The sequence below is a fragment of the Hyperolius riggenbachi genome, chromosome 3 (assembly GCF_040937935.1).
Source record: "Hyperolius riggenbachi isolate aHypRig1 chromosome 3, aHypRig1.pri, whole genome shotgun sequence".
NCBI classification, from domain to species: Eukaryota; Metazoa; Chordata; class Amphibia; order Anura; family Hyperoliidae; genus Hyperolius; species Hyperolius riggenbachi.
Window position 1 is genome coordinate 452,140,516 of NC_090648.1, and position 20,748 is coordinate 452,161,263.

Below are 20,748 nucleotides of genomic sequence, written 5' to 3' on the forward strand. Positions count from 1 at the left end.
CCCGAATGTAAGCCCTAGGAGCAGCCCACATGACACCAGCAAGTCACGCTCTATACAAAGCCTGGATACAGGAGAGCAGCAGTATAATGTAAGTTCTACAGTCCTGTATATGTGTCAGGCAATTTGTGTTTTTGTTGGAGCCAGCCCTCCTGATCTGTCGTAATAAGCATCAGCAGCACTTCACCTCTTCACCTTTTCCCAGGACACACAACTTATCCTATCATAGCTCTGGGGAGCCTGACAGAGTTCTCTGTTTGCAAGAAATAGACTCTTATGCTGGGAATACACGGTATGTTTTTGAGCCATTTAGATGGCTCGATTGATCATTTCCGACATGTCCGATCTCTTGCCCAATCGATTCCGCGCTCAGTTTCACCTAGGGAACAATGGGAAAAGATAAGAAAAACAAATGGAAGATAAGAGAATCGGGCGCAAAATCGAGCAGGGAATCGATTACGCGGCAGAATCGAGCCGCAAAAACACACTGTGTATTCCCAGCATTACCCACATGATCAGCAGAATCAATTTCTTGTAAGTGAGAGCCAATATCTGCAAACCACAAGCTCTATGCATGCTGCTAATGTTTCAGCATGGCATGCAGTATATACATTTTGTATAGGAAAACTACCAGTGTTTCCCCAAAAAATAAGACATCCTCTGAAAAGAAGCCCTAGCACATCTTTTGGAGCAAAAATTAATATAAGACAGTGTCTTATTTTTGGGGAAACACGGGTAGCACACATGTTTTACTGGTACAAGCACCAGGCGTGTAGCGTGTGTTATACAACTAGCACAATTGAATAGATTGAAAACGACTTACACTAGTAGTATACTTTGTGTTACTATAGCGGTACATGTGTGTTACTATAGCGATACATGCGTTATCCCGGCAATGAGTCTTTGCTACTCCCCTGTTGTTTGTACTGGTTTGCGTATCAGATCCCTACTGTTCTGTCAGTGTTACTCTGCTGTGACCTTTGGGACCTCCCTGTTGGTTCTTAAGTTGCCCATGTATTACTTATTTAGGGCACCGATATCTGGCCCTTCGAAGTAACATGGTCGATTTGGTGCATGGTTGATCTGATCGATTGGTTTGACCAATTTCTGGCCGAGTTGATCAAAACAAACGAACCGGTATGTTGCGATAACAATGTTTAAAGGATACCCGAGGGGATATGTGACATGATGAGATAGACATGGGTATGTACAGTGCCTAGTACACAAATAACTAGGCTGTGTTCCTTTTTTTTTTTCTCTGCCTGAAAGAGTTAAATATCAAATATGTACAGTAAGTGGCCGACTCAGTCCTGACTCGGACAGGAAGTGACTACAGTGTGACCCTCACTGATAAGAAATTGCAACTATAATACACTTACCTAGCAGAAAATGACTTTTGAGAGCAGGAAAGAGATACAAACGGTCAATAGTTCATAGGTTTTAGCTCTGGCATACTTCAATGAATGTGTCATTGAGCAAAAACCATAAAACAGTTAAAACTTAAAAAGTAGATTTAAACATAAAATAAAACCGTGGAATTTCTTAAAAATTACTTTTTAGGAGAAGGAAGATGGATACAATTGTTTATTTGATTTGTTTATTTTCGCCTCGGCTGTCCCTTAATGTTCCGATGACAGATGGATCCAACAGACCCCAGAGCGGTCTTCCTCTAAGTAATGTGTCCCTCCTCCCGGGCTCGCGGTGAGTGCGGAAGAATCTCACCTATCCGCTGCGCGCCCCCTCCGGTTGATTAAATGGGGGGAGGGGGCACAGCTGGCGTGTCAAAATCAATTTCAAATCGGTGAGCAGTGTGTGAGTCGGTAATAGATCTCTGATCAAATCTGGGAGGGATCTATCAGATGGTCGATCTGGTGGCCATCAGTTGATGTGTTTAACATTGTGGCATCGTTTCCTGGAGTTAGTGTGGCAGTAGTGCTGTGCACCTTTTCCATGGATTTTAGCCTGGCCATATTGAAGGTTTGACTGTCTCTTTTCTGTGCCTGGTGATCCATCTTGCATGTTAAAGCGGACCTGAACTCAGAACTTCTTCTCTGCTCTAAAAGATAAGCAAAATCATTATAACCTTTAAATAATAAAACATTTCTTTGTTAGAGCTGATACAAACCCTGCAATAAATCTGCAGTGTGCCTACTTCCTGCTGTCATGGTAGCAGACATAGGGTTAACATCCTGTGTTTTCAAATTAGCTGCTCTGCCGAAGCAGTCAGCTGGTACAGTTGAGAGATCAAATTACAACTTGTGATTAGACACAGGTGAGGGGGAATTAGACAGGCTAAACTCTGTAAACACATACAGGCTGCATTTCTCTAATTTTTCCTTTTGTCCTGTGCAAGAGTTCAGGTCCATGCTAGTGGTAGAAGAGAGGTGATGTGTTTTGGTACCATCTTTCTATTATCAGTATAGTTTATTTGATGAAACAGAGGTACACTGCACAGGAGCAGTGCTGGTGAAGGTCCTACTTGGATAAGCCTTTGCTGCTACCATCTGATGTAAATATGGTTGACAGGGTCCCTTTAATACTTCTGAGTCTAGATATTGCAATTTTTTCCTTGGACGTTTTTCCCATCTATCCTTTTCGGTTGGATGGGTCCATCTGCCTTCTCCTTCTTGACGGTGATCCCACTGGAGAAAACCTGGATACCGCGATGACTCATCGAGGTTAATACCAGTTCATCAGAGGCAGTGCTGAAATTGCACTAACATTCTGGATCCAGTGGGTGATTATAAAACATCAAATGCTAAAGAAGAGGATGTATACGGTACATCCACTCAGATGGCCACAAAAGTGTTTCAAAATCAAGGGAGGGTATTTAATACCGATATTTAGTAAACAAATAGTCATCTGGCGCCCAACTCCTGCGCTGTAACTCACAACCGCCCCCCCCCCTTCCACGCACACAAACACACTCACTCCACATTCATAAGGGGCTATGCCTGTAGCCCAGGATTGAACTTTTATAAGCCCATTTTTAAATCTGGTTTGCTTTATGATGAAATGGCTGGACATGATGGCGAATAGGAGGTAACAAAATACCTTTTTTTTTTTCTGATGTAAATTATAATGGTATTTATAAGGCAACAAGAAACACAAATGAATTGCCCAGAGTTGTCCTCTAATCATTCTACGCAGAGAACAACCAATGACAAAATTCTCGGCACCTTTATTGTCTGATCTGTTTAAAAAATCCCCAAAATATTGTCGTGTAAAGTGTTTTTTACGCACACCCCACAGAGCAGATAAAGTGCAGCTAATGAGCTGGTCTATAGTTACTGCAGCTGCTCTGTGTGTGTGTGTGTGTGTGTGTGTGTGTGTGTGTGTGTGTGTGTGTGTGTGTGTGTGTGTGTGTGTGTGTGTGTGTGTGTGTGTGTGTGTGTGTGTGTGTGTGTGTGTGTGCGGGCATGGTGTGTGTGTGACTGTCTGTCTGTGTGCCTGCACTCTGTGTGTATGCTCTGTGCATGTGTGTGCGCTCTGTGTGTGTGCACTCTGTGTGGGTGTGTCTGTCTGTGTGTCTGCACTCTGTGTGCGTGTTGTGTCTGCACTCTGTGTGTGTGCGTGTGTCTGTGTGCTCTGTGTGTGGGTTCTGTGTGGGTGTGTGTGTGCGTGCGCTGTGTATATGTACGCTGTGAGTGCGCGTGTGTGGTATATGCTGTGTGCGTTGTGTGCATGCTGTGTGTGTGTACCCTGTGTGTGTGTGTGTGCGTGCGTGTGTGGTATATGCTGTGTGTGTGCGTGCGCTGTGTGGTATATGCTGTGTGTGTGCGTGCGCTGTGTGGTATATGCTGTGTGTGTGCGTGCGCTGTGTGCATGCTGTGTATGTGTACGCTGTGAGTGCGCGTGTGTGGTATATGCTGTGTGCGTTGTGTGCATGCTGTGTGTGTACGCTGTGTGTGTGTGTGCGTGTGTGGTATATGCTGTGTGTGGGCGTGTCCCCAAGCCTCAGGCTGTATTCCTGTTTTATCTCACTAATGTAAAAGCGTATCATATCATCCATTTACCAGACTGATAGATGCCAAGTGACCATGATGTTCCAATTCTCTGCTCTTGTGGCGTGGCTGATAGCTATTTCCTCACAATAAATAACAAAACATATTCAATACTGGAGATGAGTCCAGGTGAACGTGCCTCTGTCTGGATACGGCAAGCCTGCTTGATGTGTGCTGCAGCTGCGTCTGTTCTGTAACTGATCGCACTGTTCATGAAACCGGGCTGCCAGCTTTCATAAACCTCTTTATACAGACGTTGGGAAAGCCTCTAAAGGTGGCCACACACCATACAATTTTTTTAAATATCTGTTCAATTCAAGAATTGCAATCAATTTTTCTGACTGATTGTAACATTTCAAAAATATGACCAATGTACCACACACCTGTGTTCAATTTTTCCCCAATCATAAATAAAATAATTGAAAACTCTGAGAAAATTGCTAGGGTGTGTATATTAATAAATTGATAATCTAACACACACCATACAATCTTTAGAAAAATTGAAAACAATTTTCCATCATTCCGGAACGATAAAAATCGAAAAATAAACGGGAAATCCGATCGAATTTTTCAGTCAAGTGAAAAAAAGCTTTCGTTTTTTTCAGAAGATCCGATCATATTTATTTGTCCCCGTATTCTCCTCTGCATGGGCACAGTACAGGGAATCCCCGACATTGCGGCGGGTTGGAGGTTCGTATTGGCAGGCGTTCACAAGTCAGGAACTCCTATAGTCCAAAAATACAGTACATATTTACCTCCCTCCCAGGAAGTCTTAGAGACCACCAATCCAGTGCATTGTCCCTGTATATCTATTTGACTTGCTCCTGCCCAATAGGTTTCTTCTGGCGCTGAGGACAATCGCATCGCAACTGGGCATGCAGGAGCAAGGTCCGTGCATACTCTGTAGAAGGAAGCGACACGTGCAGGACCTTTCTCCGTGCATGACTGTTTCCTTCTACTGAGCATGCGCTGGAGGAAACCTATTCAAGTTGTGTACATTGAATAGGAATAAAGGAAACCTTCTATGAATCAATGAGCTGCAGGAGGATCCTGGAAGCCTCTGGATCACCACTGAGGTGAGTATGTCACTTTTTTTTCCTATAGTTCAAGTGCCCTTTAGCCTGGTGCCCACTACAGGTAGTGCTTCCGATTGTGCTTTGTGTAGCTGTGAGGCCTGCTGGATCCACCATCTTACTTCAGTTCCCATGCCCCAAACTCCCTGTGTGTCGTGTAGCAGGACAGGTCAGCATCTGGTTACACCCAGACCTTGATGTGCATAAGGTATACCCTCTTTCCTTGAAATTATGACATCCCCTGAAAAAAGCCCTAGCTTGAATTTCGAACATGCTCGAAATATAAGCCCTACCCTGAAAATAAGCCCTAGCTGCAGTAAGGGGAAGTGTTTCTACTGGAGCCGATGGTCTCACGGGCAGGACCAAGGCTTTGTCACTGGGCCAATCACTGCACGTGCTGCTACTCAGTAAGTACAGTAAGCGGCCCAATAACAGAGCCATGGTCCCGCCTACGAGATCATTGGCTCCAGTAGAAACAGAAGTTGCTGTACTTCTTCCTCATAGGCTGAAGATCAGGGACACAGTAGCATGGAGCTGGGGGGAGGAAGAGGCTTGGAGGGACTTTGCAGGACACGGGAGCAATGCAACATGGGGCTAGGGGTAAGAGGAGGATGCAGGGGGACATAGGAGTTTAGGGGACAGAAGAGGATGCAGGTACACAGGGGGACACTAGGAGAACACTAAAGGTAAAAGGGAGACATGGGCACACATGAGGTGAATGCAGCAGAGGAAGAGGTAGCACAGTGGGGAAGGCAGGAGGACACACAGCACAGGAACTTGTGTGTTCATAGAAATAGACATCCACTGAAAATAAGCCGTAGCACAACAAATGGATCAAGAATTAATATAAGGCACTGTCTTATTTTTGGGGAAACACAGTAGGAACTGAAATGGGAAAGACAGAGGTAGCAACAGAACCACACTGGGCGATTACAGGTGGGAACCTAAGACCGTCCAGGTCAGCAACAAGGGATCAAGCAAACACGGTACAGAATCTCAAAACGTAATCAATCCAATAGCAGTTTAGGGGTCATACACGTTGGATCAGAATATAACAGTACCAAGCGATGAGACAGAAGCAGGTCGAGAATAAAGGTCGGTCCAGGTGGCAATACAATAACAGGGTCAAGAGACAAGGCAAGGTCGTACACAGAAATCTGGTAATATACACAGAAATCTGGTAATATACACGCACAGGGCAGCTATTGCTGTCACCGGTGCGGGGCTCTGGGAGAGGCAAGCTTATATACCCTGAGGCCTAATTAGGTGAGATTAACCAACAGTCACTCTGCCCATTTAATTGAACGCAAATAGCGCCAGAGTGCGTAAGTTGGGCACTTGGCCGTGCGCACCCGCGTAGAGAAGGATCTAGTGTGCACGGCCTCTGGGGGAGCCACGGCTAAAGGAAGAAAGAGCTGGCCGCTCAGACCGGCTCCCGAAGTTACTGAGGGAATGCTGCCGAAATAAGTGTAAAAGCTCATACTAAACGCTCCCATTCACTTGCATGGGACGGCGCTCGATCCCTAAAAACGTTGCTTTTAAAATGCCGCATTTAACGCCCACAAAGCGTCCTCGCAAACCAGCCCTTGTAAAGTCTTGTGCTTTCCAGTGGCCACCAGTGAATGCGGCTGTGTGTTTTTGTGGCGGGCAGGAAGAGTATGTAGCTTCTCTGTGGAGACGCAGGAGGAAAGTGATGAAGGGAGGAAGATGATTCAGAGAATGACACAGCGACAGTGACAGCTGCCGCTAATCCAGTTAAATTGTAATTTACTCTGCTGCAAAGCGTTGTATTTTCCAGACATTATCTCCAGCTGAACCAAATGTGCTCCTCTTATTAGCTGTCACTGGAGTGTTTCAGGCGCGTTTAATACACAGCGACGGGGAAAAGACATTATTCATTTTGGAATTGCATAGTGTGGAAAGGGGGTAAGAACCATATTTGGGTTTTTAATGCTGTCTGTGTTCTCCTGGGAAAGAATTTTCCTCACATTATGGTCAGAGACAGCAGCAAACAGCATCTTCTTGTAAAGTGGGGAAGAATTCTGACCCCCCATTACGTTTCTATTGCTGTCTCGTTTATTGTCCCCAGGACCACCAGAGGTTTTTACTGTTTCATTGTCTCTGCTTAAAGGGGAACTGAAGAGAAAGGTATATGGAGGCTGTCATGTTTATTTCCTTTTAAGCAATACCAGTTGCCTGGCAGCCCTGCTGATCCTCTTCCTCTAATACTATTAGCCTTAGCCCCTGAACAAGCATTCAGCAGATCAGGTGTTTCAGTGGTTCAGACTTTAAAGTCAGATCAGACAAGACTAGCTGCATGCTTGTTTCTGGTTTTATTCAGATACTATTGCAGAGAAATAGACCAGCAGGGCTGCCAGGCAACTGGTATTGATTAAAAGGAAATAAACATGGCAGCCTCCATATAGCTCTCTCTTCAGTTCCCCTTTAATGACACATGTATTGAAGTATGCCAGAGCTAAAATCTATGAGCTATTTTCCCTTTTTATCTCTTTCCTGCTCTCAGAAGCCATTTTCTGCCAGAAAAGTGTTTTATGGCTGTAATTCTGTATCAGTGAGGCTTGTTTCGCACTGCAAACCAGCGTTAGCGATGCGGTGCGTCACTTATGCCACACTTCATCCCATCGCCAAAAACAGGCCTTCAGGGATCCCTGCGTAAGTACACTGTGTTCCCTGTCTTGCCACCAAACAAGTAGCTGCAGTCACTTCCTGTTTCCGGTATGCAGAAGCATATTGTAAAAATACGCTTCCGCGCATTCGCGCCATGACGTCAACTTTAAAAAAAACGCATCGCCATAGATTTACATGAGTTCCGGGCCATCGCAGATCGCTGCAGGTCACCATGGATCCCGCACGGTGACGTAGCTCTGCTCTAGCGTTAGATGGGGCACTTCTGGCGCAGCGTACCACAACGTGGGAAGTGTGAACTTCCCCATAGGGTTTCATTAGGCTGCGGTAGCAGTGCGGCAGTTTTCCGCAACGCACCGCGCCAGTGTAAAAGGGCCCTCGGGGTTACACTATAGTCCAACCCAGACAGAAACTGTCACTTGCATACACATTTAATTCTCCCGGGCAGAGAAAGAGAAAAAGGAACACAGCATAGTCATTTGTACGCTTGACATACACATGTCTGTCTCATCCTGTCACATGTCACCTCAGGTATTCTTTAACCAGCCCCCACATCGCAAAAAAAACCAAACAAACAATAAATATTGGGCTCTATGGAGGCGCCCAATAAAATAACACAAACTGCAGCTACTAATAGCGGGCACAGAAATCCCTGCGTTCTGAACAGTAAGGCTGCACTGACATCTTTGTGTCTGTCCTTTATTAACTTCCTTGCCGGTTATCCCGAGCTCAGCTCGGGGTAACCTGCGTAGGAGGGTTTCTCAGGCCCCGCTGGGCCGATTTTCAAAATTTTTATTTTCCAGCACGCAGCTAGCACTTTGCTAGCTGCGTGCAGTTTCCGCTCGCCAACGATTCGCCGCTACCCGCCGCGCCGCCCCCCCCCCCCCCTCCAGACCCCTTGCGCAGCCTGGCCAATCAGTGCCAGGCAGCGCTGAGTGGGTGGATCGGGATTTCCTCTGACGTCCATGACGTCGGTGACGTCATCCCGCCCGGGCGCCGACCGGGCAAGCCCAGCAGGAAATCCCGTTCTGAATGGGATCTCCTGCTTACTCTGATCGCCGAAGGCGATCAGAGTGGATAGGGGGATGCCACTTGCCAGCGGCTATCAGGTAGCGAGCCCTGGGCTCGCTACATGATTTAAAAAAAAAAAAAAAAGTGCTGCGCTGCCCCCTTGCCGCCAGAATTGGAACGGCAAGGGGGTTAAAGAATCACTTTAAAGTGGTTCCGAGATTAACTTTTACTCATTGCATAATTGTGTTCCTTTCATATAGTTTATAGGGCAGTCCTCAAGCCAAATACTTATTTTGTTTTGTTTTAATACTCCAATTCCCTATAAACCAAACAAGCCTCGTCCAGGGCTCCTTTTGTGCCTTGGCACTGTAGCAAGGGCTTATGGGAGCTCAGTCTGGGCAGGAGGAGGAGGAGGTTACTAGCCATTGATTTCAGAGGCAGAGGGGAGGAGGATAGGGGACTGAATTTACACACAGGCAAGCTGATAGCATCTCCAGCCCTCAGCCTGTGATAATGTGACAAACAGAACATGGCTGCCCTCATTGTATCACAGGAAGAAATAATCATATTCTGTTGAAGCTGTTTGCAGCTAGATTTGCTGTGTAAACTATCTAAACTTTAGATAAGATATATAGACAAGTTACTTGTTATAGTTAGTTTTTCATCTTAGATCCGCTTTAAAATATGTTGGTTTTGGTGGGTGCTGGAGAGCGGGGGCTTATTCACCTGTGTTACACTGTGTTTTCCAGCGTAACAAGCTCTGTGTCTCACATACTACTGAATCCTAGATCAGCATGACAGCCGCCCAACAGCCACTTCTTATCACAGCAAACCTAGGTGACAGCTTCCATATATCACTCACCACAGGCTTCTGTTAAGAAAAGGTGCCAGGAATCACAGCAGGGAGACCTGCTACAGATGTGATAGGCGCCTACAGGTGACTCTCTTCACAGGATACCCATAGCTGAAATGTCACCAGTGTGCGGGCTGCAATGTATTGCAGGAAATGTCCCTATTCCCCAGAGAGACGGATCACCCCTCTAAGCCTGTTCACATGGAGAAAAAAATGTGACAATTTCCAAATCTTTACACGGCTGTTTTTTTTTTCATCTGAAAAAATTTCAAAATAAGGGCGCACAGGGCTATAAATATAAAAATCATTTATTAATATATACCATTGATTGTATACCATACCATACCATTATATACCATAGATTATACCATATATACCATAGATTGTAAGCCTTTGGGCAGGGTCCTCCTGCTTTTGTGTCCTACCTGATCTGGCACCTCCATTACTGTGAACCCATGCCATGCATTTGAGTGAACCTAACTTGCCTAATCTCCATGCTTCATCCAGTGACTGACTAAGCATTACCTTGTACTAATACTGTGCTGTGTGATCTGGTTTTCTTGTATTCCTGTATTGTCATATTGCTGTATGTCACCCCTAAATATTGTCTGTAACCTAAATTAATGTTCAGCGCTGGGTAATATGTTGGCGCTTTATAAATACAATAAACAATAATAATAATACCATAAATATAGCACTGTACCATGACGCAGTAGCTGTGATCAAACACATACAAACCTCCTTAAAAACATACAGTCAATACCTCTCATAGGTCCCTATAGAGTGCACTCCTGTTCCTAGAACCTGTCCAACTTCGGGCCCCTTTGATTGCAAAATAGTGGCATCCAAAACTGTGCAATGAATGACATTTCCAGGCAATTTCCACCAAGGATCAACTCAACCCCCGTGTGCTAGGTTCGCACGCCTCTGGGGGTCACCCTTACGCATCCATTACAGACACCAATGTGTCTAACCTCACTAAAGCGTTGGTCAACTTGCAGCAATAAATGCATATAGGAACAGTAAGACGTTACCCTCCTTTTGAGTTTGAGAGTAGATATCCTGTATTTCTGTTTATGTTTTTTTTTTTTTCATGGCAGGAAATGTAATTGCGCCAGCCCATCACACCTGTAAATTGCTGTAAATTGTTGCCCCTTAGCATTAGGTAGCCAGAGGTATCCTCAGTATTAAGTAGCTAGAGGTGCCCAGGACTGAAGGGAGATCCTGTCAGTGAAATGCTGAGACACAGGTGAGTATCCTGTCATTCTGCTCAGGACTCTACATAGGGAAGGAGGGAAGCACTAGGGGAGGGCAGTGAGCTGCCTTTCCATCATCAGGCGCCTGTAGGCACATGCCTACAGTGCTTTATGGTAAATCCCGCCGTGACAACGCGGGTAATCTGTATCGGTAAATGCCGGGGATAAATCTCAGCTGTTGTCCGTCTGAACCGGCCCTAACCGATGTTTTATTCATGTTATTATATGGTCATGTACATCCATGCATATAAGAGGCTGCATGTACTCTGTTGTGTTTGCTACATGCTGATTGGCTGGCAGCATGTGCATTTGAGGACAGTCTTTCTCATTATATCCATATTCAGTGTTCTCCCCAGAATTTTTTTCCAGTCGGGTGGCATGAAAAAGTAGCCGGGTGGGGCGATATGAGAGAATGCAGGGCTGGTGCTTCTCTGCACAACTATGCTTACAGCAGAGAAGGAGGTGAGGCGATGACAGCCGGGTGCTCACCAAAACTAGCCGGGTGGGGCGATATGAGAGAATGCAGGGCTGGTGCTTCTCTGCACAACTATGCTTACAGCATAGATAGAGGTGAGGCGATGACAGCCGGGTGCTCACCAAAACTAGCCGGGCGGAGCACCCGGCTAAAAGCCTGGCGAGAACACTGCATATTGCACACCTGGGGGAACTGAGCCGTGAACATTTTTACAGTATTTGACCTTTCATCACCCCTGTGAACACTCATACATACACGGAAACTTATGATATGTGAAACAAGGAAAAGCATAGCCATAGCACAAAGCCACAAACGGGTAGCCCATACTATTTCTAATTCATCATGTAGATGCTAAAATGAATAAAGTTAAACAATATGCATGACTCTGTGCAATTACGAATGCCATGCAAAGGCTGTTAATCTACTTCCTAATGCTTACTAACATGTATATTGCTTGCTTCACACATAGGTGTCCAGTCCTCTTCTGTTAGTATTTGACAGTTGGCATCAGTTTTGTATGTGTTTCTGTGGCTGTGTTCACATAGTTGCACATGTTGCATTATTTAGCGGAAGCAGAAAATTTGGGCGCTTCAGAGGTGCTAATACAAGTATCGTCTATTGGACGCCCAAAGCAGAACTTGGTTGCCCAATAAATAGTGGGCACCGGGCCCATCCAACCAGACTTTTTTCGCTTTTGAAGATTACCATTTTGAAATTTTAAATGTATTGTTTTTTTGTAATTACATTAATTGCGGTTAGGATTAAGCATCAGGAAGGGAGGTTTTAGGGTTAGGCTTCAGAAAGGGCGGTTTAGGGTTGGGCGTCAGAAAGGAGGATTTTAGGGTTAGGCGTCAGAAAGGGCGGTTTAGGGTTGGGCGTCAGAAAGGAGGGTTTTAGGGTTAGGCGTCAGAAAGGAGGGTTTTAGGGTTAGACGTCTGGAAGGGGGGATTTAGGGTTAGGCTTCACAAAGGGGGGACTTAGGGTTAGGCTTCAGAAAGGGGGGATTTAGGGTTAGGCTTCAGAAAGGGGGGTTTTAGGGTTAGGCATGAGGAATGGGGGTTTAAGGGTTAGGGGCCAGAAAGGGGGGAGGGGTTTAAAGTTAGGTGTCAGGAAGGGGGTTTTAAGTTAAGACATCAGAAAGGGGGTTTTAGGGTTAGGCATCAGGAATGGGGATTTTAGGGTGAGGCGTCAGAAACAGGGGTTTTAAGGTTAGATGTCAGAAAGGGGGTTTTAGGGTTAGGCGCAAGGAATGTTTTTTTGGGGGGTATAGACGTCAGGAAGGGAGGGGGGTTGGGTATAGGCGTCAGGAAGGGGGGGGGGGGGTTGGGTTAGGCGTCAGGAAGGGGGGGGGGGGGGGGAGTTAGGCGTCAGGAATGGGGGGTTTTGGGTTAGGCACCAGGAACGGGAGTGTTAGGGTTAATCATCAGAAAGGGGGGTTTTAGGGTTAGGCATTGGAGTGGGAAGGGTTTTGTGTGAGAATAAGGTTAGGTTTAGCTGTAGTAAAATATTGCTAACATTCACCAATGTTTTACTATCATTACCACTGTAAATATTTTTTTTGTTTTCATTTGGTGCCCAATTCACAACTGTATTTATTGTTTCCATCGGCTTCACCCAACAGCCATTTTTTCCTCACATTTCTATTTTATTCATTCTATATAACTTGTTTATATAGCATGCTTCTTTTAGAAACCAATAGCTCGTAGGAAGAGATTGTACTGTACTTACCTGATCCCTTGTGGAGCCTTCCCCGAGCACCGCTCGTTTTCTGAGACCAGCATCTCACCTTCTTCTTAGATTTTCTGTTGTAATCACTGCTTGGTGATGAATGCCAATGTTTTTCTTAGGTAGAGTTCTGCTTTAGCATTTTCAGACATGGTGCAGCAAAGAAAACTAGCAGAAGAGGAGTTTTTACGAATAACACCTATCTGATGCAGCAGAGTGTTCTGTACACTCAGATAGGCACCCAGTATAACACATTAGAACTCTTTCCTGAAGAAAATCATACACAACCATCAGGTAATGCAGCTTAGAACAGAGAGGAACACAGAATGAATCCAGGAAATCACAGTACCATAAAGATCATCACAGCACAATTCAGACAGTGACATCTTGTGGCTTCTTTGCTATACTGCAGTTTAATGAATACTGTTGATAATTCTAACACTATCCAAATTCTTTGCTCTGGGTGAGGTAAAGCCTGATTGGTTGCAGCATTTTTTGTAATAGCGTGCCTGCCTTGTGTTATGGGTCCTGTATATTGATGAGTGTTCCCTTGTATCTGTTACAGGAAGGCAATCTCCCGGTCCGGACTGCAGCACCTGGCGCCAGTGCACTGCCACAGCCTCTCTATCTCCAATGGGCCACTGAAGGAGCCGCGGACCACCCTGGACTGGACGGTACGGCGTGTTTTCTTGTTCTAGGGAGTACTTGTGTGTTTGTGTCTTTGTTGTGTAATGGTCCGTTAGTCCAGTGGCATAACTAAGGAGCTTGGGGCCTCGGTGCTAGTTTTCTATGCGGCCCTAAGCTCTCTATTGATATGGAGCCCCAAAACTTACCAAGGACAGCTGCAGTGTCAGAAAGGTGTAACAGAGTAAGAAAATAGCTTGTTAAAAGGAACCTGAAGCGAGTGAAATTATTTAAAATAAACACATTACGTAGCTGCAAATAAATATTACATATTTACCTCACCGTCAGTTCCTCTCAGAAGCTCACCATTTGCTTCTTACAGTGATCCCTTCCAGTTCTGACAATATTTTGTCAGAACTGAAATATACCAGTTGCTGTCAGTTATATATCAGCAGCTGTCAGTTACAACTGAATGTGCAAGGTAATGTCCATGTTTCCCTATGGCTCAAGTGGCCAATATTACAGTTTAACAGTGTGCTGACTAGGAAGCTGTTATGGTGTAATGGCCATTTTTAAAATGGAGGACGGATCATTCCTTTGATCACATTGGACAACAGGGACACAGGAGAGGAGAAAGAGAATGAGGAGTAGACTACACAGGAGGTAAGTATGACCTGCTTATGGTTATTTTGACTTTTTATTTTCAGTTTAGATTCTCTTTAAGGTTTCTACTATGCAATGCACATATAGAGGTGTTCATTATCAGCATAGCACCAATAAAAAGCTAATAAGATGTGTAAAGGAGGGACCCTAGTGAGCCCCTCTGACCCAAGGGCCCCTATGCGGTCGCTACCTCTGCACCCCCTATTGCTAAACCACTGGGTCCCTCCCTATATTATGTAAGCTCTGATAAAATTTAAATTAAAGTTAAAAATTAAATTAATGATATAATGATTTGTATGTGTAGTACAGCTAAGAAATAGAACATTACTAGAAAAGAACAGAGTCTTATAAAGAGACATATTTAAGAGTTAAAAAACCTAAGTTATCTATGCAAAAGATCTTCTCTGAGCTATTGGACCCACTGAAGCACTAAACAGCCAAGAAACAGTAGGAGACAGCCTGAGATGAGATTTTACTGCAGGAAAGTTGAAAGGGTCATTATTTTTGCTATGTTTCATAGCTTAAAAGACATAGGGCTTGATTCACTAAACCGTGATAACTCATCGATTTGCACGCAATCACGAATTTACGCGATTGCGCGCGAAAAGGCTAGCGCAGCCGTGCTATGAGTTATCACAGTTTAGTGAATCAAGCCCATACTGTGGTTTTAAAATCACAGCTATGACCGCATCATGCCATGTTATAAGTAAAGGTATATAACTGAAAATAAAAATAAGAGACTATTTTCTTTGTTACTAATGTTCTCTTCATTATCTGTACTACACATACAACTCATTATATCATAACGTTTTTTTTTCGTTTTAGGTTTGTTTTAAGGCTGGTACACACGTGCAACTTTTCCGCCCAACTATTGCCCAAACTTGGTCTGTTGGACAATAGTTGGGCATGCCAACGTGTGACGAATGGCTAGACCAGTGACTGATAACTAGGGCTGTGGAGTCCGAGTTGGAGTCGGAGCAGTTTTTGGGTACCTGGAGTTGCAGTCGGTGGTTTCATAAATTGAGTCAGATTTGGAGTTGGATGATTTTTGTACCGTCTCTATAGCCATGCAAGGGCTGTGCAGTGGGAGTCGAGGAGTTGGAGCAATTTTAGGTACCTGGAGTCTGAGTCGCTGGCTTCATAAACAGAGGAGTCGGATGATTTTTGTACTCCAAAGCCCCGCTGATAACAGGCGGTTTGTCCCCCGATGTAACAGGCGGTTCAACTCACACGACTGTTGGACTGATATCGTGGCCCCATGTGTACAACGTCATTTCAACAACATGTACTTGTTTTGAATGCGGCATATCATGCAGTCCATCGTTCGGTTGCCTGGACACTATGCAAATGAGTTGATCATCTAGATGGTTTGTGCGTAGAAAATACTAGTCGTGCAATCACTTGGTCGAGCGATCAGTCATATTGCCTGGTTGGTCATGCGGAAAAGTTGCATGTGTGTACGAGCCTTTAGACTGGAGTTATTAAATTTTGTCTGCTATTAGGTTTGTACCCCTCACCTGGGTCATATCATATCTAAGTAAGGACTGCTGAAAGATGAATGAAATAGTGGTTGTGCAATTGCAGGGGCACACAGGGACCTGAGACAAGAACTCTCTTTTTGTTATAAGTCTGGGACTACCTAGATTTATTGCACCCCCCCCCCCCCCCCCCAAAAAAAAAGTGCCTTGCAGGTGCTCAGAATCAAAAAGAATTTTCATCGCCAAGCACGTCTGGGTTGTGCCCGGAATTGGATTTGGCACATTACAATAGCTCAGAGTAGAGATAGAAGTATAGATAATAAATCAATAATGCAAAAATAATTACAAAAAAACAACAACAAAAAAAACAGGAGTGCAAATTGAAGTTAGAATGAACCATTTTAGTAGCCTTTTCACATCCAAAAGGCTGCTGCTGTGCTACTGCGTGCTCCTACGCGGGATCGCGTGGGAGTGCGCAGTAGTTCTTATTCATTGATCCCCGGGTAGAAAGACCAACGGCTTCTTTGAGAAGCCGCGATCTTTCTGAAGAAAAAAAGTTTCCTGTCCTCCTTATACTTCCTGGATGCGAGAGTGCTCGCTTCCAGACTAAAAAAAAAAAAAAAAATGACTGTGGCCATTTTGTGGCCAAATAGTAAAACTACATTTACATACACTTTTTTATAAAATATACACAAATTATCACATTTAAAATTAACCGTTTACCTCCCACACCTAAAATTACCCAAATAAATTTTTTAATGAAAAAAACTAAACAAAAACTCTAGGCCCGTTTCCACTAGTGCGGTGCGAATCGCTGGGATTCCACCGCTGACAAAATCGCATGCGGATGCGATTCCGCATGCGATTTTTGCCGCGATTTCGCATGCGATTTCGCATAGGCAGGCTATCAGCGATTTTAACCATGTCACTGCCTGGCTCAATGTACATTAGTTTTAGTGCGAATTCGCACGCGAAATCGCGGCAAAAAACGCATGTGCGATTTCCCCTATTAAATACATTGCCTGCGAATCGCCTGCATTCCACACGCAGGCGAATTCTGCAGGCCCTACCGTGCAGAAAAATCCTGCACAGAAAAACGCACCAAAAAACTGACAAGTGGAAACAGTCTCATCCACTTGTATTGGTTATGCGAATCCGCATGCAGACAACGCATGCGGATTCGCTCTAGTGGAAACGGGCCCTAATAGTTGTCTAAGAGTCTGAACTTTTTTTTAATATGCATGTGAAGAGGGTATATTACGAATATTTTTTAACTTATAAGCTTGTAAATAGTGATGGACGCATAACTGAAAAAATGGACCTTTATTTCCAAATAAAATATTGGCGCCATACATTGTGATAGGGACATAATTGAAATGGTGTAATAACCGGGACAAATGGGCAAATAAAATACATAGGTTTTAATTATGGTAGCATGTATTATTTTAAAGCTATAATGACCGAAAACTAAGAAATAATTATTTTTTTTCCATTTTTTTCTTAATATTCCCATTTAAAATGCATTTAGAAAAAAATTATTCTTAGCAAAATATACCGCCCAAAGAAAGCCTAATTGGTGGCGGAAAAAAACAAGATATAGATCAGTTAATTGTGATAAGTAGTGATAAAGTTATTGGCGAATGAATGGGAGGTGAAAATTCCTCGGATGCATAAGGTGAAAAACTATTGAAGGCTGAAATGGTTAAATAAACCGGGTACAGTTCCAACACAGTGTTACGCTGGATAATTCAATCGGTGGGTGCTGGAGGTGGAACGGCCAGAAGGGAGTTCAGGAGGATGACAGCAGAGGGGGAAAATTTGTTTCTGTGCCTCGAAGTTCTGGTGGAGATAGCCTGAAACCTACGGCCCGAAGGGAGGAGACTGAAAAAACGGTGACCAGGGTGTTGGGGGTCTAGAGTAGCGTAGTCTAGAGTTGTGGAGGAGGTCGAGTGAGGGGAGAGGTCTTCGAATGATTCTCTCTGCCGAGGTGCTGCATGTGTTTTGCAATAATCTGTGCCCCATCCCAGGTTAGGCCTACAATAATCTGGTCACTGTAGATCAGGGGACAAGTGATCTGAAAAGTCAGGACATCTTTCATTAAACTGCTGGATTACTTTTCAGTAGAAAGTGTAGAATAGAGAGGCCTTCTGATTTTTACTCAACATCGCCACCTAATGGCCGCAGGGAACTACATGTGATCGACTAACGAAAACAAATCCTCTTTAATCAAAATAAATCATATGAGGTCACCATATTTAATAGATTTTTTGTTCAATTCAATGTTTTTAATTAATTGATTTAGAAAAGGAAGTGTAGATTTTGTTAATGATAAAACAACATTTAAGTGTGTTAATGATTATACCCATTCTGCCAGGGATCTTATAGTGAACCTGTGTCCAACTGTGTATAAAGTGAGATTTTAGCCTGAGTCATAAATTGTGCCCATCCCTTCCTACTTTACTAAGTTTTTCTCATTGGGGTAACTTTTAATAAATTCCTCCTCATTAATTTAATCCATTTCGATTCATCATGACTGCATCTATGCCTGAACGTCAGATGTGTCTGCCAATCACTGCTTTTTTTCAGCTGTTGCATAGGCATATTCATAGCTTTACATACCCTGTCTATCCATGTTAGGCCCCGTTCACACTTGCTTTATGGGATGCAAATAGACCGGATCTGGACCGGTTCCGATCCGGATCGGAACCGTATTCCGGATCGGAACCATACGGTTCCGATCCGGATCCAGTCCGTTTGCCTCAGGCATGAATACGGCTGCCATCCGGATCAGTTTGGTAAAAATAGATAAATAAACTATTAAAATTGTTGGGGTGTGGGAGGTCAGCAGAAGGTGCACCTGTACAATCAGGTCCTCCGCTGTTTAGGGCCTCACCTCCACGTCCCACATACTGCCAACAGCTCCAGCACTAAAGTCACTGCTGCTCCACTCCAGACATGCTTGGCCCATGTGTCCCCATCCAAAATGGCCGCTAGAATACGCATAGGAAGTGGGGTAGAACGTCCGGTTTTGATAGCCAGTGTGTTCTGTGCTTTCCATTCCCCACTGGTTTCTATTTCCGGATGGTGCAGTCAGGCTCCGGTCCGGGTGCGTGGGCCGGATGATCCGGACCCAAAAAATAGAGCATGTTGGAAAAGTGTCCGGAGTCTGGATCCGATCCGGCTCCGTTCCATACGGAACGGACACGTGTGAACGTCCGCATAGACTTTAGATTGCTATGTGGAACGTACGTTCCGTTTGTACAGTATACGGTCCGGATCCGATCAGGCGAATCCGGACAGCGAACGCTAATGTGAACCGGGCCTTAGCCTTTGTCATCCTCTTCTTCTTTTATCCTCAGTTTTTCCAAGCATCAAGGATTTCTCCAAATTTCTTCTCAATATGGGACCAAAGTATTTGAGTTTTAACTGTAGTATGAACCCTTCTAGTGAACACTCTGGCATTATTTCTTTAAGTATTGACTGGTTAGATTTTGAAGCAGTCCAGGGATCTCTCAGTAGCTTTCTCCACACTCACAGTTCACAGAGATTACTTTTTCTACCCATGACCTTATTTATAGTCCAACTTTCACAGTCATATATTACTACGATCTTTGTTGGTAAAATAACAATTCTATCCTTTAGTATCTTGACCAAACTTGGCATAGCTTTCTTTCAAAGCAACAAACATATCTTAAAGAAAATCTGTAATGAAAAAAAATTCCCTGGGGGGTACTCACCTCGGGTAGGGGAAGCCTCCGGATCCTATTGAGGCTTCCCCCGTCCTCCTCGGTCCCACGGCGGCAGAGAAAATCCTCCCGGAGTGGCGGCGATGTAAATATTTACCTTTTGACTCCAGCGCAGGCGCAGTATCCGCTCTTCCCACGGAGATAGGCAAAAAAAGCCGATCTCCGTTGGGCCGCTCTACTGCGCAGGGGCAAGTCTCCTGCGCCTGCGCAGTAGAGCGGACCCGACGGAGACCGGCTATTTTTGCCTATCTCCCTCAGAAGAGCCGCAACAGCGCCCCCACTGGAGCCCGAAAAGGTAAATAATGCACAGGCTGTCGGATTTGTCGCCTGTGCATTCCGGGGGCTGCAGTGAGACCACCGTGGGACACAGGAGGACGGGGGAAGCCTCGATAGGGTCCAGAGGCTTCCCCCTACTGAGGTGAGTACCCCTAGGGGAACTTTTTTTCAGTACAGGTTTTCTTTAATCTCATGGCAGCAGTCCCCATCTGCATAGATCTTCTATCCTAGAAAGATGAAATCTGTACCAAATTCCACTTTTTCCTCATCTATTTGCAAATGTTTCATTGGAACAGATGACAAGACTTTAGTTTTCTTGATGTGAAGCAGTAGACCAGCTTTGGCACTTTCTTATTTGACATTCATAACTAGGCTCTTTAATTCTACCTCAGTTTCAACCAGCAGAGTGGTATCATCGGCATATCTCAGATTGTTAGTATTTCTGCCACCTATATTAATTCTAGCATGTGACTTATCCATACCAGTTTTCTGCATTACATATTCAGCATATGTGTTAAATAAATAAGGAGACAATATGCAACCTTGTTGCACTTCTTCACCAATTGTGATCCAGTAAGTTATTCCATACTCCCTTCTAACTGTTGCTTCTGGGTTTGCATATAGATACTTTAAAAGGCAAAAGCATTTTTTACACTGTCAAAAGCTTTTGAATAGTCAGTAAATAGAAAAAAAAACATTCTTCTGGAATCCCCTTGTTTTCTCTATTGTCCATCAAATGTTGGCAATATGGTCCCTTGTGCCAAACCAGTTTGCACATCTGGCAGGTTTTCGCTCCACATATTGCTGCAGTCGGATTTGAAGAATTTTGAGAATTACCTTACTAGAATGTGAGATAAGTGCAATTGTCCTATAATTTGATTTGGCATCTCCCTTTTTTGTGATTGGAATGGAAACTGACCT

The 20,748-nt window shown here is 44.4% G+C and overlaps 1 protein-coding gene across 1 annotated transcript in view; it reads left to right on the plus strand.

The window, feature by feature from the left end:
* The window catches only part of LOC137562401 (diacylglycerol kinase iota-like), a 267,404-nt gene that overhangs the window by 237,599 nt on the left and 9,057 nt on the right, over window positions 1-20,748 (plus strand). Inside the window, exon 3 of the mRNA XM_068273742.1 lies at window positions 13,606-13,714. Coding sequence (XP_068129843.1) covers window positions 13,606-13,714 — 109 coding nt within the window. The remainder of the gene's footprint in view (window positions 1-13,605; window positions 13,715-20,748) is intronic.